Source organism: Pogona vitticeps, chromosome 5 (genome assembly GCF_051106095.1).
Source record: "Pogona vitticeps strain Pit_001003342236 chromosome 5, PviZW2.1, whole genome shotgun sequence".
In the NCBI taxonomy this organism is placed as follows: Eukaryota; Metazoa; Chordata; class Lepidosauria; order Squamata; family Agamidae; genus Pogona; species Pogona vitticeps.
Window position 1 is genome coordinate 126,343,479 of NC_135787.1, and position 21,986 is coordinate 126,365,464.

At 41.0% G+C, this 21,986-nt stretch overlaps 1 protein-coding gene across 2 annotated transcripts in view; it reads right to left on the reverse strand.

Moving 5' to 3' along the window:
• Positions 1-21,986, reverse strand: part of PLXNB2 (plexin B2) — a 385,384-nt gene that overhangs the window by 181,551 nt on the left and 181,847 nt on the right. For both annotated transcript variants that reach the window (XM_020797233.3, XM_078376762.1), the window contains exon 3: positions 694-756. In XM_020797233.3, coding sequence (XP_020652892.3) covers positions 694-695 — 2 coding nt within the window. In that variant the 5' untranslated portion in view covers positions 696-756. The remainder of the gene's footprint in view (positions 1-693; positions 757-21,986) is intronic.

Consider the following 21,986-nt stretch of genomic DNA (forward strand, 5'->3'; position numbering starts at 1 on the left):
GTAATGAATATAATAACATGCTGGAATTATATTCATTCCATATCACTGAATATATATTCATTCCATATATTCAATTATGTGGAATGAATATAATTCCAGCATGTCATTAAATTCATTACTGTTAAAAGTAACTTCCAAATCTTTATCAAAAATAAACATTACTTTCTTATAATATGAACTCTAAATACACACTGAGGGACCTTAACCAAAGAAAAGTTCTCCCCATCCTAATCTTTTTGTTCTAAAAAAGTACTCTTGTTGTTTAGCTTTTAACCAAAAAAGACATCAAAATATTTATAGACCTTTTATGCAGCTCAACCTTCACAGCTAGCAATAAAAATAATTAATATATGGCTTTAAAAAAACAGCAAGAAAACGTGATTACTTCAGCAGTATTTTAGATGCTTAAAATAAATTCAGTCCTAAGATATTTGTAAATTTCCAAACATTCCTGACAATTACCATCAAACAATTCTGTTAAGGATTTTTTTTTTTATGTTCAAAAGCCACAGCACACATATACTCAGCTATGTATAAAACATTTGTGAAAGTTTTCCTTAAGGGAAAATATTTGTTTACCATCCTGAACCAAAAGCTCAGAGTCTCCTTTCCCTTCTTTACTGAAGGGCAGGGGAAGAAATCACCAGGAGCCTCAAAAATCTCATCAGGTTTTCAATAGAGAGAAAAACTTACATGTCCAGGTTCTTCTTTTACTTCACTTGTTTTCAACAGATCACCTCTTCTCCTTCTTTTAACCTGAAGAAGGGAAATTAATCGTTTAACAGTGCACTGTGCATGATAATTCTTTCCCTCTCCTTTACTAAAATCAATTTGGAGAACAAAACAACAACAACAAACAAACAAAAACAAAACAGAAGTATGTATTTATGTAACGGAATTCCTGCTGAATTCAGCAGAACTTCCTTTAGAAATTAATTTTCTTTTAAAACAGCTAACTAGAGAGTAACCGTGCCTCATAGAGTGGACATTTTATATAGAAGGTCTCGGGCTCAATTCTATTAATTTCTCTGGGAATAAACTGTGGCCAAGACCATGGTGAGTTCTATCAGTCAGGCTAAATGTGACTAGTCTAGGTAAACCAATGATCTCTCACAAATTAAGATAACATCACTGTTGACTTGAGATTTGTTCTCCTTACTGGCCCAGGTAAAATAATGTTTTAAGAGTTAAAGAGCAAAGATTTTAATTTCAGCACAAACTACTAGAATAATAAAAAGTGAACCAGATCCAGGGATTTCAAGTGTGATGATATTATTTACTATCACCTGATAATCTTTTATATAGAGCAGGAATGGAAGGGCCATCCAATCAGGGTGTGGAAAAAGCTATACAGTGGTGGTTGTTCTGGGTTTTTCAGGCTCTTTGGCCGTGTTCTGAAGGTTGTTCTTCCTAACGTTTCGCCAGTCTCTGTGGCTGGCATCTTCAGAGGACAGCAACCTGTGCTCTGGTGTAGTTGGCTTGAGAGAAAGGCGTTCTGTTTAGAAGGTGTTCCCTCCCCCCTTCCTCCTTTCCTGCCATTTTTTTAACCTGTTCAGATTAACTAGCTTTGCATTAGTTCCTATGGGAACTGTGCCTTGACATAAGGACAAAAAACAGCCAGAACAGATTAATCGGTTTTCAGTGCATTCCTATGGGAAATGTTGCTTTCACTTACAAACATTTTGACTTACTGCCACCGTTACAATATGGATTAAGTTCGCAAGTCAAGGCATCACTGTACTGCTGGAGAGAATGCTAATCACAACATATCAGCTTAGTGACCATCAAAATGTACTGCAGAATAACCAACACCTTTGGCAAATGTGGACGCTGGAAACTGGAGATGGAAAAATAATACCAAAACTGATACACAATACCTAACAAAAAAAAAGATACAACTCTTTGAAGATTCTTTATCTAGCAATCTTGAAGGAAGCACAAGAATGATTAAAAACTCAATTAGCACTCAATGATTTTACTCAAAGAAAAAACATGCCTTGCATACTGTATGGATATGAAAGACCTCAGTTAATTCACGAAAAATTCCCAAACAATACCAACTACAGTGGTACCTCAATTTACAAACTTAATCCGTATTGGAACAATGTCCGTAACTCGAAACGTTCGTAAATCGAAGCACCATTTCCCATAGGAATGCACTGAAAACCTATTAATCTGTTCCGGCCGAAGGAAAAAAATACCCCTAAAATAAAAAATTAAAACACTCCAAGCCCCATAGGAACGCGCTGGGGCTGCAAAAAACAAAGCAAAACCCAGGAGAGAAAGGGAGCCTCAAAGGCTGGCCGAAGTGAATGAGACCGGGGCCAGAGACCTGGCCGGGAAGTGCTGGCCGGCCTGCCCGCCCGCCTCCTCCTGCTCCTCTGGAGCTTCCTCACTCCAGAGTAAAAAAATAAGCAAAAAAATAAAAAGAGCCCAGCAAGCCCAGTCAGAAGGTGCTCCGTTGCTGAGGGTTTAAGAAAAAAACATTAATAGAGAAGATTCAAAACCTTTCGCAGATCTATAATTTAATGGCTATTTAAAGGGATACTCCTTTAACAATATAGTAGCCTGTATAATTAAAATTGTAAACTGCCCGGAGAGTGCTTGTAGCGCTATGGGGCGGTATATAAGTCAAATAAATAAATAAATAAATAAATAAATAAATAAATAAATAAATAAATAAATAAATAAATAAATAAATAAATAAATAAATAAATAAATAAATAAATAAATAAATAAATAAATAGCACTCTGCTTAGTGCTCAGGATATATTCCAAGAATATAAAAAGCTCACTGAACATGCACTGAATAGGGTCATTTTAACACACCAGCACAGAGAGGGTACACCAGCCCCCCAAGACTCTCAGAGGCCCGGTCTACCTTTTCTAGGTCAACCACCACAAAATAGCCTTTCTGGCATGTGTAATGAAGCAGTGTTAATTGCGACAACACTATGTGAAGTATTACTGTATTACCACATTGGGATCGCTTTATAATTTCTGTCATGAAAAGGTGTTCAGAAGTATGCAAGGCTATCATCAAATATTAGTGGAACTTGTTGTAGGCTAGTGGACTTATGTTGTCACATACAGTCACATTTCCCTGCAGCAGAACAGGCACTTATCCTATATGAAATGACTGTACTATTGTATATTTTGGAGTTCTAACAATGGTGGTGAAAGTAAAGCTTTGTTTTGCTTTACCTCCTCCCAGGCTTTTTGCCAGCCTCCTGTATGCAGTGTGGTATAAAACACATAATGTTAGACTATTCCTTATATGGAGCATTTTAAGCCACTACTTGTACAATAATATTGCATTAAGATTTTTACAACCTGCCTGTAAGAATAAGAACTTTTAATTATAACAAGACCATAACATAAGCTACAATGCACTTAAGTCCATAACCTATAGTAAGATTATAACTTCTGCTGCAAGATTTTTTTAAAGCAGTCTGCTGCTTCTGCTGTTTCTGATATTTTGAGTTGCAGTTCACATCAGTGGCCAGTAGTGGGCTTATCATGCAAGCCAAAGTCCAAAACATCCAGAGAGCACCAGACTGAGGAAGAAAGCACCACAGATCATATGGTTCTGCTATTGTCACAATAGCTCTTCTAGTGCTTTATAAGACTCAACCAGAAGACTCTTGAATGTTTATATCACTCTGTTGGCAGCTAAATAAAATGACTATAGGGTAGTGCTAATAGAAGATTGTCTTCTGGCCCTGGACAGTCAAAATGTGGCAATGATCTTGGGACACACCAGCTCAGCAGAAACCTTACAAAACACTTTCACCCCAAAGTGATCTCTCATCTGAGGTTCCTCAAATGTTGTACAAGTGTTTCATACAATAACACCATATTCTTTACATTACAGATCACATGAGAGCAACCAATGACAAAAACAAATGGCACAGCAATCACGTTTATTCAAGATATAAGCAATGGAACAAGTCTATGGACAATGGTAACTGGAGGGTGTATTCTTGACTAATCACTTGTAAGTTATTTCTCTTTTGGAAATTTACTGTCTCATCATACAATACTGCCAAGAGTATTTTATTTTTGGCAGGAAGAAAATTAAACTGGTGGACAGTCAAGCCACAGCTGGTTTCTGTGAAGATATTTCCATTAGAGTTGAACTTGGAAAACATTATTTTTGGACACAACCCCCAGAATCTCCCAGCCAGAGTATTCATTGTAATATTTTAAAAAAGCAAACAGTTCAAAGAGAGCAGCAGCCCTAATAATCAATAAGAAAGCTGAAGGGGAAAAGAAGTCATACTTTCACAATTTAAGGAACATTTACTCACCTCTTCACAATATGTTGCCCTTGAGATTAATCTTACAGAACAGTCTCAGATGACTACATGGAGCTTACTTTCAATTTGGGGACACACACAGAAGAAGCTAATTCTGTCAAACTTTTATAATCCTCCTTCTATTAATACTACTGCTGCTGCACTGCAACTGCTACTACTACCACCACTACCATCATCATTATTATCATTATCATCATCATTATTTTAAGCCTTGCAGCAACTAAAGAAAAACTAACAGTGAATAAAATTAAATTTCATAGTGTCAAGACAAACATCCTGCTGATTCTTATTATCAGTTTTTCAACTTGCATAAACACTTGATGGATGTGTTCTCTTCAACATAGCATGTGTGTGTGCATGCATGCACACACACAATATAGTTTTGGCATAGAGACTACCACGGATCTTTAATTCTTTCCTGGTTTGTTGACTAATATTAATTGTGAGTTTTACAGGCTGAATGTAATAAGGAACTCCGGCTTAATGCAAACCAGGGCCTTCATGTAAAACCTAGCACACAGTGAGATAAGAGTGAGGGGAGAAAGGGAAGTTGTAAAGCCCCTATACCCATTCATAGCTTCATAAGTCATGGCTTTTGTAAACCTTTAAAACTGTCTCTACTAGGTCAATTTTATTTCATGGAAAATGCTTCAGGAGTTAACCTAGAGGCAAAATCCGGAGCTGGAGTACTGAAGGAAGTTTGTTTCGTTCTGCCAACTCCTGTGATGTCGCTGGAACCAGTTGTATTGGCTCTTTCCACTGGACCATTTCAACAATGTGGAGAGGGGGGATCTGCTGCTTGGGTAACAGCCTATCCTCCATATTACTTTACCCGGGCTTCATGCTCTGGAGAGGACACTCCTCGATAGAGCATGTTACCATAGTCTCTCGAGACTGAAGGATGCCTATGATGAGTGTTTCAATCTTAACAAGCATGTCTGGTCTGAGGTAAAGTATATGGTCTATGGACCTTGTATGACCCCCAACACTGGTTTTACCATCCCCAGACCAATCGAAAATGTGCTTGATCCAACTACTGAACATAACTACAGAAAATGTTTTTTTTTTCAAATATGCATTCTAGTTTCTCATTTTTCTGCCAAAAAGGTGGAAGTAAAACCAGGAAGGCCCATTAAAACAACCACTTCCTGTTTGGTTCTGCAGTGTTCAGCAATTTCCCACCAAATCTTGGCAATGGCAGGGTGTCCCATTACAGTTTGGGGGTAAGGATTGGCCCCTGAAACAGTGAGGTTGCCCACTCTTTGTTCAGACAATACATTTAGTATCTAGGTTTTGGCATGCATTTTTGCAAATGTGTAGCTATATGGTTTTGTATAGGATGCAGGATGATTCAAAGATGGTCATATGAGAAATTGCAAAAGACAGGGAACAACCAGTACCTAACAGTTGTTAAAAGATTTCAAATATATACTGCCAGACATGAAAGAGCCATAGTAAAGCAAGCAAACAAAAAACATCATTTTTCTTCTCCTGTCCCCACTTTCCCAAGCTCTGTAAAAACAATGCTGCATAATTGTTTGACCTTTGCCCTGTTTCTCTCTCTCCCACCCATATTCTGCATCTCTGCAGTCCTTAGAAACTAAGTGGAAAAATAAAGAGCCAAACTGGAGTAATTAAAGGCACTTTTAATAGCAGCTGTTGCCATATAACTTGGTGCAGGATCATAATGCATTGCAACTGTCTTAAATCAAAATGTGGACCAGTATACATTACATATTTCGAAAAGTGATAGAAATATTTGATGTAGACACTTAAGAAAGCACAGGCATCAGCAAGAGTTTCACTTTCTTCTCTCTGCTTGCTGAGTTCTGACTTATAAACATCTGTTCTTTCTTTTACAAAATATTTTCCAGTGGCTGTGATTTCTTCTTCTTTAAAAAAAATATAAAATTATAACTATTAACTACTACCTCCAGGGCAGGATGTGCACCAAACAGTGATATCAACATTATTTTCAGATTGGGTAGCATTTGAAAACTTTGCACAACAAGAGATACCAGTATTTGCTGTAACACACTTACATTCATTTTCTTTCAGGTGAAGGCAAAATGCAACATAAACTAAGCACATCCCTCCCTTTCCCAACTCCAAAATATCAATCCAGTAGAGGTGGGATTTGAAACAATCTCCACTCCAAATGGGTGAAACTCTATCTTTCCAGTTCCTGATATACTTAAGCTTCACTGGAAGCTGAACAATAACTGGTTTAAAATATTGAGGAGGGCTGGCAGAGTGTTTATGGAGTACTTTGTACAATGTCTCAATCTCCCGAAGCATTAACAAAGCTAAAGCGCCTTAGAAAGAGCATTTTGTCAGTTTTTTTTTAAATGTACGGTACAAGCAACACTCAATACAGAATCACAAGTAATTCCTCCTGCGAAGTGAGGCTTTAAACAGCAATGGATTTCAAATGCCAATCATTTCTATGTAGTACTTAACTATCAAAGACTTGGTTTGTCCCCAAAGGAGAACTGGAGAAGCCTTTGGCCTTCCATGTTATAGATGCTACAGGCACCAGCAATCCCAGCTAACATGGCCAACAGCAATCAATGGTAGAAATTGCTGACCAAAGTATCAGGAGTTTCCCCACTCTTGCCCTAGAGCAGTGGTTCCCAACCTTGGGTAACCCAAGAATTTTTGGACTGCAACTTCCAGAATCCCCAGTCAGCAGAGCTGATGGTGGAGGCTCCCAGGAATTGTAGTCCAAGAACACCTGGGTTGCTCAAGTTTGGGAACCACTGCCCTAGAGGACCCCACCTCCCAGTAACAGACTCTCCTCTTTTTCTCTCCTGTACAAAAATACACAGGACCTGGAAGGTTGCTGTTTGATGGGCATAAGGGCCAGAAGAGCTCCTGACACAACTGAAAAGACTAAGCTGACAAAAATAAAATAAAGAACGACCACACTTCAACAGTTCATTAAATTTCCTTTCTTTACTTTCAAAGCAAGAAACACAGGAGAAGGCAGCAGCTATTTGGGATGTTTATGGTCAACGTTTCTAGCACCACATTTTGCCGCAGATAATGTTCAAAAAAACCTCTTATAATCTACATAACTGTAAAAATAAACAAAATGAAAACTAATATTAACTTTAAAATCATTCCATCAAGCTTGTTTTTAGTAGATAAGGCCAACTTTAATACATCAGGGGAACACAAGCGGATGATGGCTTGAAAATTGATGCAATACCCACAAATACCCACGGCTTGGGCCCTGGATACCTGAAGGACAGCCTCCTTCCATATGAGCCTACCCGGCAGTTAAGATCTAGCCAGGGGGCCCTTTTGAAAGAGCCATCCCTCAAGGAGGTAAGAGGGATGGCTTGTAGACAAAGGGCCTTCTCGGCTGCCCCCAGACTATGGAATGCCCTCCCGACTGAGATTCGTCTGGCGCCGACACTGATGACATTTCGGCGCCAGGTCAAAACCTTCCTGTTCCAGAAGGCTTTTAACTGAAATAATATTAACTGTGGGTCTGATGGCAATTTTATATATATTTTAATTGTATTTTAATTGTACATATTTTTATTGTATTTTAAATGCTGTAAGCCGCCCAGAGACCTTTGGGTAGTGTGGGCGGCATATAAATAAAATAAATAAAATAAATAAATAATAAATAAATAAATAGACATCAGTGATTTAAATTTAAAAATTCTTTTTTACAACTAATATTTCCTAGTGGCTAAATTATACCAACATATACAATAGGGCATTATTTGTTTATGTAGCTATATCAGAGAAAGTATTTAATTCTCTTTTTGAAAATTATTAAAGAGGATCTATTTTTTAAATCCATTAATCCATTTTTCCTACTTTTTCTGTGAAATCACAGGAATCATTCTATGCATCAAAACTGTCTTCCAGTTTTTGAGAACTTGTTTATTTATTTATTTAGATTAAGCTACATAGCACTACAGACTTGTACTACTGCCCTCCTGCAAACTGGCCATTTGGGAATTTGACAATGATTTCCTCAAGAATAAATGTACAGTGGTGCCTCAACTTACGAACATCCCTACTTACAAACATTTTGACTTACAAACAGCTCCAGTGGCAACATTTTGCTTTGACTTGCGAACGAAGCTTCCACTTACAAATAGAAAAAAGGCAGGGGGAAAAGGCGGGCAATTCAGATTTCTAATGGTAGGTGGCGATGAGGCTGCTTTGTACTATAGCTCTTTCACTTTCAGCAGTTAGAAAGTGCACTGTCATCGTCGGAGGCTTGGGAGAGCTTCCTGCTCCTCTCTCTCTCTCTCTCTCTCTCTCTCTCTCTGTGTGTGTGTGTGTGTGTGTGTGTGTGTGTGTGTGTGGTGTCTTTGCTGTTTATTTTTGGAGGGTTTTTTCCCTTCTTCTTAAACCTCAGCAACGGAGGTGGCTTTAGTGTTTGTTTCTGGAGGTTTTTTTTTCTTCTTGTTATACCTCAGCCGGAACAGATTAATTGGTTTTCAATGCATTCCTATGGGAAATGTTGCTTTGACTTATGAACATCTTGACATATGAATACCATTCCAATATGGGTTAAGTTCGTAAGTCGAGGCACTACTGTATCAATACATCCACACTCTTCCTACCACCAGCTGAATTCCCTTGTTAGCCTTCCTGAATCCAAGAAAAGCCCATATGTTTGATAGTCCATCTGCATGCATTATTCCTTTCAAATACTGTAACATGTCTTCAGTCTATTTATTCAATACATTTTATGGTACCATAAGATTTTCTGAATGGACTTTTTGTGTGTGTAGTAAATGTGGGGCAGTCAAAACCAAGGCCTCAGTTGTACAGTGGTATCTCAACTTATGAACTTAATCCGTTTTGGAATGATGTTTGCACGTCAAAAAGTTCGTAAGTTGAAGTAACATTTCCCATTGAAATGCATGGGAACGGAATTAATCCGTTCCAGCATTTCAAAAGGCAAAAGGGGGGGAAAGCCCTTTGAGAGCTCTGAAGGTGCCGATCGCAGCAGCGGGGACCCCCAGGGGGGTCTCCCAGGGCTTGCCCGCCACCATGGGAGACGTCCCTGTGGGTCCCTGCCACCTCAGTGCCTCGGAGCTCTCAAAGGGCTTGCTCCGATGTTGGGCGGAAAGCCCTTTGAGAGCTCTGAAGCCAAAAAGGCAGAGAGAAATGGCAGGAAATTTGAATTTCCAGCCTTTTCTCCCTGCCTTTTTGCAGGGAGCCATTTACAAATAACTCTGTTTGCAAAAAATGGCATTGACTTGCGAACGGTGCCTCAACCTTGTTCGTAGGTCAAGCTCCGTTCGCGTTGATGCCAATTTTTGCCAACAGAGCCATTCGTAAATCAAAAAGTTCATATCTAGGGATGTTCATAAGTCAAGGGTTGTCTGTATTATCAAACATTATCAAATGCATCCCTGCCACCGCCACCATCTTTCTCTGTTATGAAATCCTTGAAAGCAGTAAGAAGCTAAAATGGGTGAAAAGGGACATTTAAGGATAGCATAAGAGCCTTATTTAAAGTGAATACAGTAAAAAAAAGAGATAAAGTACAAATAATAGGCAAAAGGACAGTCCGTGACAGCCAAATCAAGAATCACCTCAATGATGGGAGAAAGTGGATGATGGGGGAGTATGGTGAAGTGACAGTTTCCTAAAAGAATGTAGACAGCTGTGATTTTACGCTACACTTTTTTTTAATATGAAGAAAACACAGATTTGAAGAAAACACAAACAGTTCATCACATCCAACACACTGTCAACTAGTAAAGGCTGTGGTCCATACCAGAATTATACAAACCAGAACTATACAAGTTATTTTCCAAAGGCAAAATTGTGTTGTTGTTTTTTAAAAAAATAAAAGTTTTGATTAAAACAGGGGCATGGAACATGTGCCGTTTCCCGGGCTATGACTCCCATCAACACCAGCCAGGACTGCTAAGAGTGAGGGAGCTGCAGTCCAACAGCATTCAGAAGGCTGCAAATTCCCCACTGGAGGTAACCAGTGCTTCTGCTTCTAAGAATTCTTTATCCACAGACTGGAGCCTATTTAATCAGAAACAGCCCTATGTTACTCTACCTAAATTTCAACCAATGTGTAAATGTGCTGTAAAGGGCTGTGGAAAACATTTACTGGCAAAAAGTGATCCATGGAAACATAGGTCAAGCTGAACAGAGAATGTGACATCCAAAGCTGCATAGACAAATACGGTATCAGTTACACAGCAGACAATCCCAATACTCCTCCCCCCCAAAAAAAGCTCCAACTGTCCCCCTAATCTCCCTCTCAGAGTCCCTCGATTTGTGGAATGGCACAGGGTATAAGTGTGTGAAGGAATTATAGGGAGGAAAGGGTAGCTAGGGTAATTTTTGTCATTCTATCAGTGTAGGAACATCACTGGATTTGAACTTTATTTTTCTACCTGAATAAGAAAAGGCCTAGGGGAGAAGGGAAAGGGGGGGGGGGAGAGAGAGAGAGAGAGAGAGAGAGAGAGAGAGAGAGAGAGAGAGAGAGAGAGAGATCTATCCATGGGATGCTTTTTTGTTGCAGTCAATGGAAACTTGGAATTTCCTCCAATATAAAAATACACTGGGATTCTGATAGTGAGAAGCATACGTCTTTCTTGTATATTATAAGATACAGAAACATGTGGTTTTGTCTCAGGTAATTTTATTACCCCTAGGTATATTTGCATGTGGCTTTGGCTAGTAAAATACCCTAAGATAAAGTTTATGGCAGCTTTCTTTCTCGTATTTATGATGGCTGTTAGGATACATTATGTGATGATAACACAATTTTAATCATTATTTGCAGAAATACTCCAAAGCAAACACCAAAGTACGGGGGAGGCTCTCTTTTAAAACAACATCAAACCCCCTTTGCAGATATGGCTTAGCCATCTTCTTTTCTCTCCATTAATATGACAAAAACAAGAAAGCAACACTTTGGTGCATTCTTCCTTCTTGAGACAGGAAAACAACACTTGATGTGGTTTCCTTTCCAAAAGGAATGTAAGGAAGGATGATCTGCCTTCCCAAACCAAAGAGTTAACTCGCTAAGGGCACTCTATCCAGTTCTTGTAACTAATTTACTCTTCCTGCAGGCCTGGAGGAAATCCACACTGGCCACAGACATTCTTTGTTCAATGGTGCTCTTTGTGAAATCAATGTTAATAGCCAACCAAAATGATCCAAACCACAAACAATAAAAACAGTTTTAAAACTGGCTCCACTGAAAAGCTAAGAGCTCTTCTTCCTTGCAGGATTTACTTTTTACATTACTTCTCAATTTTCCATTTATTGTTCCCAAGTCTCTTTTTCATGCAGTCAGAAAGTGCTTTTTTGCATAATGTTGATCAGCGATCAAGGAACATATTAGTCATCAGTTCATGACAACAACAACAACAACAAAATCAACTGGAACAGCATTAGTTGCAACCTAAATAGTCTGCAGTTTATTGCATTGGTACACAAGACACAAGACTATAACTTCCACAAACCTTGGCTCTGTGTGTGTGAGGAGAGGGAGAGAGAGAGAGAGAGAGAGAGAGAGAGCAACAAAAAAGAGTGAATAATAGGGAGAAGGAATTGTCCATATTGTTATGCAATACACAGTATATTTAAAACATGCACTTCCTAGATTGAGAGGCATGCATACACTTTCTAGTTAAAACTGAAGTTGGTACATTTAAGTAACGAGGGAATAAAATTAGCAGATTTCTGGGGACAGTATCCAGAGCTGTAACTAGCAATTTTGGTGCCTGGGGCTTTGCAGCACTATTACATAAGCTTGTATCCCATGAGACTGGTGTATTTAGGGAAAGGAGGGAGGAATACCTCAATGTGAGCCCGCAATGGCCATTATAGTTCTGCATTAAGCCTGCCTGTTTTGCATTTCCCTGTGTCTGGAGAGGAGAGACTGAAGGCAGTACATATGGAGGTCTCAGGTTCGTACAGTTGCATCAGCAAATACCAATGGGCAGATTTACTTCCCTCCAGCAGTACATTTCTGCACCTTCTAAATGTTGGTGCCCTTGGTGCAAACTCCAGTCACCCTACTCTAGTAACAGTTGATAGTATCAAAACTACACCCAGCACTTAAGTGTCCCTTATTGTGTAGCTTCCTTATCTCTTCCATTACTTGAAACCACCTTATACAGTGGTACCTCGACTTAAGAACCTAATCTGTATTGGGACTGCGTTCTTAAATTGAATCATTCTTAAATCGAGGCACCATTTCCCATAGGAATGCACTGAAAACCATTTAATCCGTAACTGCTGTTTTTCATTCTTAAACCGAGGCGCTGTTCTTAAATCGAAACATTAGTTCCCATAGGAACTAATGCAAAGCTGGTTAATCTGTATCTACCACTAAGGGGCAATTTTTTAATTTTTTTCTTCTTTTGACCTAAGGTGAAGTTTTCTTTTTTTGACCTAAGGTGAAGGGACGTGGTGGTGCTGCAGGCTAAACTGCAGAAGTCTTTGTGTGCTGCAGGGTCAGAAGACCAGCAGTCGTAAGATCAAATCCACGCGACGGAGTGAGCTCCCGTCGCTTTGTCCCAGCTCCTCGCCAACCTAGCAGTTCAAAAGCATGTAAATGCAAGTAGATAAATAGGTACCACCTCAGTGGGAAGGTAAACAGCATTCCATGTATAGCTGCGCTGGCCACGTGACAACGGAAACTGTCTCCAGACAAACGCTGGCTCTGCGGCTTGGAAATGGGGATGAGCACCGCCCCCTAGAGTCAAACACGACTGACTAAAATGTCAAGAGGAACCTTTACCTTACTGAACTTAGGTTTAAAAAAAGGGCAGGAAACGTTTTGGTTTTTTTGTTTGTTTTGTTTTGTTTTTGAGTTTCCTCAGTGACTTTGGGCCAATTCCCTTTAATCTGTTCCAGAGAGGAAGCATGACTTAAATCAGTCTAGCTCTTTGGATATTGTTGAACTGCAACTCCCACCAGGTCGTAGCCTTCTGAAGTAACAGTGAGGAGCATTAGAAATTGCAGTTTCAACATTTAGATGACTACACTTTGGCCATAAAATGGATTCTTTGGCCATTTCAGCATAGTGTCAATGATACCCATGTTCAAAGAAACAGCAAGAAAAAAAAAAGATTTCTAAATCTAGCATCTGCCCATGTCAGTGTTTTACATACATTCAAGTTTTTGGAAGCCATACTGAGCCTTGTGGCACAGTGGTTACACCACAGTACTGCAGTGAAAATTCTGCTCACTACCTGGGCCCAGGTAGCCAGCTGGAGGTTGACTCAGCCTTTCATCCTTCTAAGGAAGGTTACTGAAAACGGGATGAGCACCACCCCCTAGAGTCGGACACGACGGGACTAAAAAAATGTCAAGAGGAACCTTTACCTTTACCTAACTGAATACCCAGCTCATCGGGGGTGGGGGTGGGGGATGCGTAGTCTGCATAACTAAATTGCAAACCACCCACAGAGTGCTTTTAAGTGCTATCACGTGGCATATAAGCAGCACACTTTACTGAGGAACATTAAGTGACGTGAGCTCCCATCTGCCATCTAATGTGGTACAATCCTGACATAGTTTTACTACCTCATCTGATGTTTGAAATGATGGAACAAAGAAATGCATGGAACAAGCAGGATGCTGTTTTGTACCTGGAGAGGGTTTGCACCTGGACCTCCAATCTACTAACTGCTTACTTTGTAAGTAGAGTGTATTACCAGAAATCCTACCAAATCATATACCCTGAACACATGATACCCATTGCAAAGAGACATGAAATGATGAGCTATTGTTACACTCTGTTCTTTTGGCTATGCATCAGAGAAAAAGCTGGAACTGATAGTATGGTGATAAAATTAAGCAGCGATTCTTGGACGTGTTTAAGAAGGCATTTACAGACTTGCCAAGGTGGCAACTAGAATCTAATTAGCACAGAAGTTCAATTCCTTGACATCATTTCAGACGGCAGAGCTGTGCTTTAAGAAGCTTAGATGAAATATGCAAAGCCACTGAAAAACATATCAGACTTCTCTTATTAAAGATTTTTCTAGCAGTCACATCAAGGCCTGTTCTGCCATGATGAGGAGAACAACATTTTGCTGGATCCTAACTCCTCTCACCAAGCTGAGAAGGCAAGTCGGGGCATACTCTACACTGGCAAACAAAACATGGAATAATATGCATGGGTTATAGAACTGCTGCTTGCTTCTACTTAAGGCGAAAGTATTTGCATTTGATAAAACATATCACAACTTCTTCTGTACCTTTGTAGTTGCTTTGTTATTTTAGCAAGCCAGAACTGGGATCAGCTCCAAAGAGGGCAACAGATGGATGAGAAAACCATATGTAATAGGGATAACAGAGGTCATAATAATTGGATGGAAACCTTGGAGGTGATGTAGTTCAAGTCCTTGCTTAATGCACAAAGTCTAGAGCTGAAACATCTCTAACAGATCTGTATTTAGCCTCTGCTTACAGACCAGTCTCTGAAAAATACATTTATTAATGTTCATCAAGAAGTTTTCCCTAATGTTCTACCAAGAACTATCCTCCTAAAAAGTAAGCCCATGAGATGCAGTCCTTAGATCTTGCTCCCGAGAAGCAGCCAACAGGTCTTCACCATCTTATACATACATATGAGCTCTTTGAATATTTGAAGAACTATTGTGTCAACTAAAATGCAAACCTTCTTTTCTCATAGCAAAACACTGTCTAAGTCACTCATCCATCTTCAAAAGTATTGGTGCCTTCTGCTTAACCCACTATAGTCCATCTAAATCCTTCTTAGAGTTCAAGATGTATAACTGGAAACAGTATTCTAGATGAGAACTGAAGTGAATAAATAGAACTATTAGCTCCTGAGATTTGGAATCTATATCTTTGCTATTATACCCTGAATCTGTATTAGCATTTTTTAAAAAATAGTTTTTGCGCAACATCATAGATTTGACTCATACTCTGTTTGTTTGAAACTAGAAACCTCTGCACAGGTACTACTGTAAAGTCAGACAGATGTCATCAAACAGCCATGTTCTTTTGCATATTTTTACTCTATTTTGAGCTCAATGTGGTTATTTTGAATACTACTGTTTTCATCTGAAGTTAACAGCAATAGTAACACTACCAATACACGTTTTGTTAGCTATAGGTTTTAAATTATAGATGTGTGAAGGCAAGAGGAGAAGGGGACGTCAGAGGATGAGATGGCTGGACAGTGTCATCAAAGCAATCAACAGGAATTTGACCAAACTCTGGGAGGCAGTGGAAGACAGGAGGGCCTGGTGTGCTCTGGTCCATGGGGTCATGAAGAGTCGGACACGACTTAACAACTAAACAACAACACAGGTTTTAAAAACAGTCTTCCCATACTACTCATTAAGCTCCTCTCCAGTTTGATAAGTAACCAATGTAGCGAGTAAGCTTTTCCAACCAACTATGAATCCACTAGATCCCACCTAGCCTGGATAACCTAAACAAAATATCATGGGGGAACAAATACTTTGCTGATATCAAGATAAATTACACCAAAACTCTCCTCATATGCTCCTAACTTGATTGAAAAAGAAAATGGTACAGTTTATTTTTGACAAATCCATTCTGGTTCATACTAATCTCGCTCACTGCTGCATTGTTATCAATGTAGGTACGAAATGACTAGCACCTGTTCCAGTCATGCCAGACTAAACTAGACTTGAGTTTCCTTGATGAGTTGCCTCGGTCAAAAACACAGACTTCACAAGCTCTGCAATTTGAAGCCCAAATCTTCCACACAAAGTGCTGTTGGCAAAGCTGGAAGCAGAATGAACTGCTGGGATTCCTGAGTCCCACCTTTGAGTGTAGAAACTATACACACCATATCTCCCCCTGCACTCAGAATTTACAATAAGCCTACTAGGACTGATGCACAATAGCTGCCTTGACCACCTACCTTTCTCGATCACCTAGAAGACAATTTCTAAGACAAACCATATCGTCAGACCAGCATTTCTTTTCCCTTTTGCTTTTGTATCTCATCATACATGGAGAGGCAGCAGCTAGGGTTTCTGTTGCAGGTGCTCAGGGAGAGTGAAGGCTTCCTTCTCTTTCAGACTGTGCTTCAGGATTTTTTCTTGGCCCCCTTCCAAAATCATCAGGAATACAAGTGAAAGAAGGAAAAAGGCATATTTTACCCCTGGGTTTTCTCTCTGCTGAAAGGCCAGCTGCAAGCAGCAGATGTGTGAGAAACTTTCCCAAATAATAGCTAGAAGAACCTTCATAATGGAAAGTAGTAGGTAATATAATATAATATATAATATATATTAAATATAATATAGTCTTGCTATTCCTTCAGTTCTGACATACTGTACAGTCAAATAAACCTGCAGGCTCTTTGTTAAATGTGTATGACTTCCACTTGTATGGTTTAACTCTTTCCCCATTCTTTGCTGTTTCTCATATAACAAGATTAATATTCATGTCTGAGGGGGAGGTGCTGTTCATCTGACTGTCATGCTCCTCCCAAAGGCAGCTATTAACAACAGATAAAATTAACTGGTATATAAAACAAAGTGCAATGTTATCATTCACGAATGCTGTTTGCACTGCCTGCAATCCAATGCAGAACAAAACATCTATGTGCAATTATGTCCTGATGTCTTATGCAGAGGGGGAAAACACTTTCACTTTCCAACAAGAAAAAAGGAAGCTGCTGGAGGAACAAAAGAAAACAAGATGGGACAGGAAAGGAAGAATCCATAAAAGCAAGCTGTTTTAAAAGTAACTAACCACTAATCTTTTGTCTTACTTACTGAAAAATAAATATGGATTTATCAATCTGGATTAGGACCATAATATGTGGGGTAGCAGGGGCTTTAACCCCCATTAAGGTCCTAACCAACGTCCTGGAGCCCCTAAATGCTGCATAACTCAGTGGTTTAGGCATCTGGCTGCAGAGCCAGAAATGGAGAGTTCGATTCCTCACTGTGCCTCCTTAACAGGGGCTGGACTCAAAGATCCATAGGACCCCTTCCAGCTGTACAACTCTTAAGTTTATTATTATATAACTAACATTTGCATTATGAAAAGAGCTCCACTGAAATGAATGACTCACCAAATCCCTGCAACACTGGGACTGCAATAGGGAAATTAGTGCTCTCCACCTACCATGCTGTAGTCTGGGTAATAACGGGGACTTCTGAATAATTGGGGAGGGGGGGAGTGAACATTGTTTATGATGTCATCTTAATAAACCAAACCAAACCAAACCAAACTAAAAAAAAAGGAAAATAAATCAAGAAACACAATTACTAAAATAATCAGTAAAGAAAATGATTCCCTAGTGGGTGGGAAATAGATTTTAAATTGGAAACTCACTTGCAATACTATGGATAAAATCAATTAGTTTGTATAAAGAGCTCTATGAACCTTAAACAGATTTAGAGAGAGAAATAAATCCAGGAGCTGCTGAATAATTAATCCAATCCTCTATTTGTTTTCCTTTTACAATTAGATGTGCACCAGAACACCACTTATGCAAATAAGCTACAGTCCACCAGAGTTCTAAAAATATACAATTATTAATAACTACATTACCGTTCCAGTTTACCTATGTGCAAATGTCATGCTCCTGTCAGAAAACTGTTTAGGATCCTAAAGACAGTCATTGCTCCTCCACTGCTAGTGACTCTTATGAATTTACCTTTACACAAAGATTACAGAATGCATCAACCAGCATTCCAAAACCAGCCGCATTTAAATCCAGCAAATCCAAGCCATGTCTTCTGTGTATCAAGCAATGTTTGCAGGATTAGAGTGTGTGGACATCAGTGAGGAATGTGACACAAACAACAGAGAAGTCAGCTATAGAAGACGGGAAGGGGAGGTTTGAATCCCTGTCCTTGGGATGGGGAGGCAATGAAGCAATGATACTGAGGTCTGACAGGACTGCAGACATGGGCAGCAAACTGTTTGACAGAGAAGCCCACTTTTCTCTGATTTCCCTCAGTATTTTCATTTGCAGATGAAAAGCCATAAACAAGAAATGCATTTGCAGTTTTCAAATGAGGATGCAAAAAAGAAAACATCAGGGCAAGAAGCCACTGATAAGGGATTGCCTTAATACAATTGGACACACACACTCCAACTATTCTCTCTCTCTCTCTCTCTCTCTCTCTCTCTCTCTCTCTCTCTCTCACACACACACACACACACACACACACACACACACACACACGCACAAAATATATACAACTATTCTAGATTACTTGTATGCATTTGCTATAGATGTAGAAGCTCATAAACCATTTTAAACTTGTTAATTATATTTCAGTCTTGCCATTTTTTTCAGTGAGCCCAAGGAAGGTTATAAGGATAAAGTCAGAGGCTGGCTCTCCTTTGATTTTATCCTTATAACAGCCATGTGCGATAGGTCACACTTAGAGAAGGGGATAGACCCAAGGCCACCCAGTGAGTTTCATGGTTCTATAGGGATCCTGAACTTGGGACATCTCTCAAGACTCTGTTCAACACTCTAACCGCTACACTACACTACACACTACACTACACTACACTACACTACACTACACTACTGTACACTAATATTTTACATCAGCCTAGCCTCACACCAGAATTACAAATATTAGTATCCCGCTGGATCATTTTGGAGAGATTCAAACAACAAACTCCACAATTTAATTTTTAAAAGCATGATATTTTACTTACATACATTCCTAATCACCTGAGCACATTTTCAGATATATCTAACTCTGGTACTGTTGAACGCCAGGTCTATAGCCAACAAGCCCCAGGTGATTCATGATCTTATCCTGGAGGAGAATGCAGACCTGGCATGCATAACCGAGACGTGGATCAGCGGGGAGGGGGGTCCTTCCCTGGCTCTTGTCTGTCCATCCGGTTATGCTGTCCAGCACCAGGGTAGACTGTTTATAAATCCAGCTTGGAGGTTACTAGGCACTCCTCAGTGTTAAAGCCAGGTCTAGAGGCACTCCATGTGTTGATTGGAGCCAGGGATGGTATTGGGATGTTGCTGGGTTACTGCGCCCCTCGCGATCCAGCCACTTCCCTTCTGGAGTTGACCGACTTTGTCTCCGCAGCACTATTGGGATCCCCAAGGCTTTTGGTCTTGGGTGATTTCAACGTGCACGCAGGGGCAGAGGCATCTGGGTCAGCTCTTGAGTTCTTGGAAACCATGACTTCCTTGAACATGTCCCAACATGTCAATGGCCCCACCCACGAGGGTGGTCACACACTGCACCTGGTCTTTTCCACCAACTGGAGCAAGTGTGGTCTGGTGGTGACCGACCTTGTGTCATTCCCCTTGTCATGGTGAGATCACCATCTGGTAAAATGTAATGTCTCCGTGGCTCTCCCCCCCTCGCAGGGAGCAGGAACCTATTTCTATGGTCCGCCCTCGAAGACTACTGGATCCGGTCAGATTCTAGGACGTCATGAGAGTGGTGACGGCTGACCTGGCTAGCGCTCCTGTCGATGTTCTGGTTGACAACTGGTCTGCCGCTACCACCAGGGCTATAGACATGATCGCGCCTAAACGCCCTCTCCGTCATAGAGCTCGGCCAGCACCCTGGTTTAACCAGGAGCTTTGAGTGATGAAGCGAATAAGGAGAAGGCTAGAGCGTAGATGGAGGAAGAACCCGACAGACCATAACTGGATAGCTGTTAAAGTCGCAACTAACCTTTACCTGAATAAGGTAAAGGCTGCATGTCGATCATTTTTCACTAGCCGGATAAGCGAAGCATCCAACCAGCAGGCGGAGTTATTCCGTATAGTGCATGACCTATCCGGAACTGGTTCAGATGATAGGCCTCCCCCTAGTTTCTCACCTGACCAGTTTGCAGCCTTTTTAAAATCTAAAGTGGAGGCCATCTGCCGGGAGCGCTCTCCTTTTTTAAATACAATGAGTCCAACAGAGATGTCCAGCGCTCCGTCTTGCCCGGTGATTTTCGACTCCTTTCACCCTGTGACACCTGATTCTGTGGACAAGGTGCTTGATTGCTGTCGAGCCACCACCTCCTCCCTTGACCCTTGCCCGGCCTGGCTAATCAAAGCAGCCAGGCCGAAAACAACAGAATGGGCCACAGGAATAATAAATGGGTCTTTCCTTGAGGGCAGGTTTCCATCTGCCCTCAAGGAGACACTCATTAGGCCTATTAGAAAGAAACTTAATATGGCGGCGGACAAGATTGGCAATTATAGGCCCGTTGCCAATGTTCCTTTCATGAGCAAAGTGGTTGAGAGGGTGGTCGCTGATCAGCTTCAGGCCCACTTGGATGAGACAGATGCCCTGGATCCATTCCAGTTGGGCATCAGGCCACGCCACGGTACAGAGACGGCATTGGTCGCCCTGTACGATGACCTGTTGAGGGAGGCTGACAGAGGAAAAGTGTCCCTGTTGGTTCTCCTCGACATCTCGGCGGCCTTTGATACCGTCGACCACAGTATGCTCCTGGGGAGGCTCTCCGAGTTGGGAATAGGTGGCTTGGCGTTAGCCTGGCTCTGTTCCTTCCTAGAGGACCGACTCCAGAGAGTACAGCTTGGGGAGAATGTCTCAATTGTGGGGTCCTACAGGGGTCGATTACCTCCTCAATGCTGTTTAACATCTATATGAGACCACTGGGTGGAGTCATCAGGGGGTGTGGAGCCTCATGTCATCAGCATGCTGATGACACCCAGCTCTACATCTCCTTTTCACCAACTGCAGGTGATGCTGTCCTGTCCCTCCAGCACTGCCTGGGGCCGTACTGCAGTGGATGGAGGAAAATGGGCTGAGGCTGAACCTGGACAAGACAGAAGTTCTGAGGGTGGATGCCCTTGGAGTTGGTGGCCTGGGTGGCTCTCTCACATTTGAGGGGGGAGTGACCCTGGCTGCTAAGAGTGGGGTTTGCAGCCTGGGGGTACACCTGGACCCGATGCTCACCATGGAAACCAACGTGGCGTCGGTAGTTCGCATCACCTTTTTCCACCTTTGGCAGATTGCTTGGCTGCAACCCTACCTTGACATGGGGGCGCTCACTACCTTGGTACATGCACTTGTAATCTCAAGATTAGACCACTGTAACGTGCTCTACATGGGGCTGCCTTTGAGGCTGATGCGGAAACTTCAAGTGGTGCAGAATGCAGTGGCCAGACCAACATATTTCTCCTGGCCATGCTGCATTGGCTGCCCATCCATCTCCGCATTGAATTCAAAGTTCAAATGCTTACCTATAAGGCCCTAAATGGTTTAGGACCTTGATACTTGGCGGAGCGCCTGCTCCCACCAAGATCTACTCAGATCACCCGCACGAGTCAGGAGGTGAGGCTGAGGAGCCTGACGCCGAAGGAGGCCCGGAGGGAAAAGACTCAAAGCCGGGCCTTCTCGGCGGTGGCTCCTCGCCTTTGGAACAACCTTCCTCCGGAGATTCGCGAGGCCCCTACGCTGGGTACAGTACTTTCAAATGCCAGCTGAAAACATGGATGTACATCCAGGCCTTCCCTCCTGTCAACTACTGATTTCTTTTGCTTTGCTATTTATTATTTATTTATTCCTGCACTATTTGTCATTGTTGTATGCTAAATTTTTTTGTTTTTTAATTGTTTTGATATTCTGTAAGCAGCTCAGAGTGGTAGAATATACCGGATGGGCGGGATATAAATCGAATCAATCAATCAATCAATCAATCAATCATAAAATAAGGAAATTGGAAGGGCCCTAT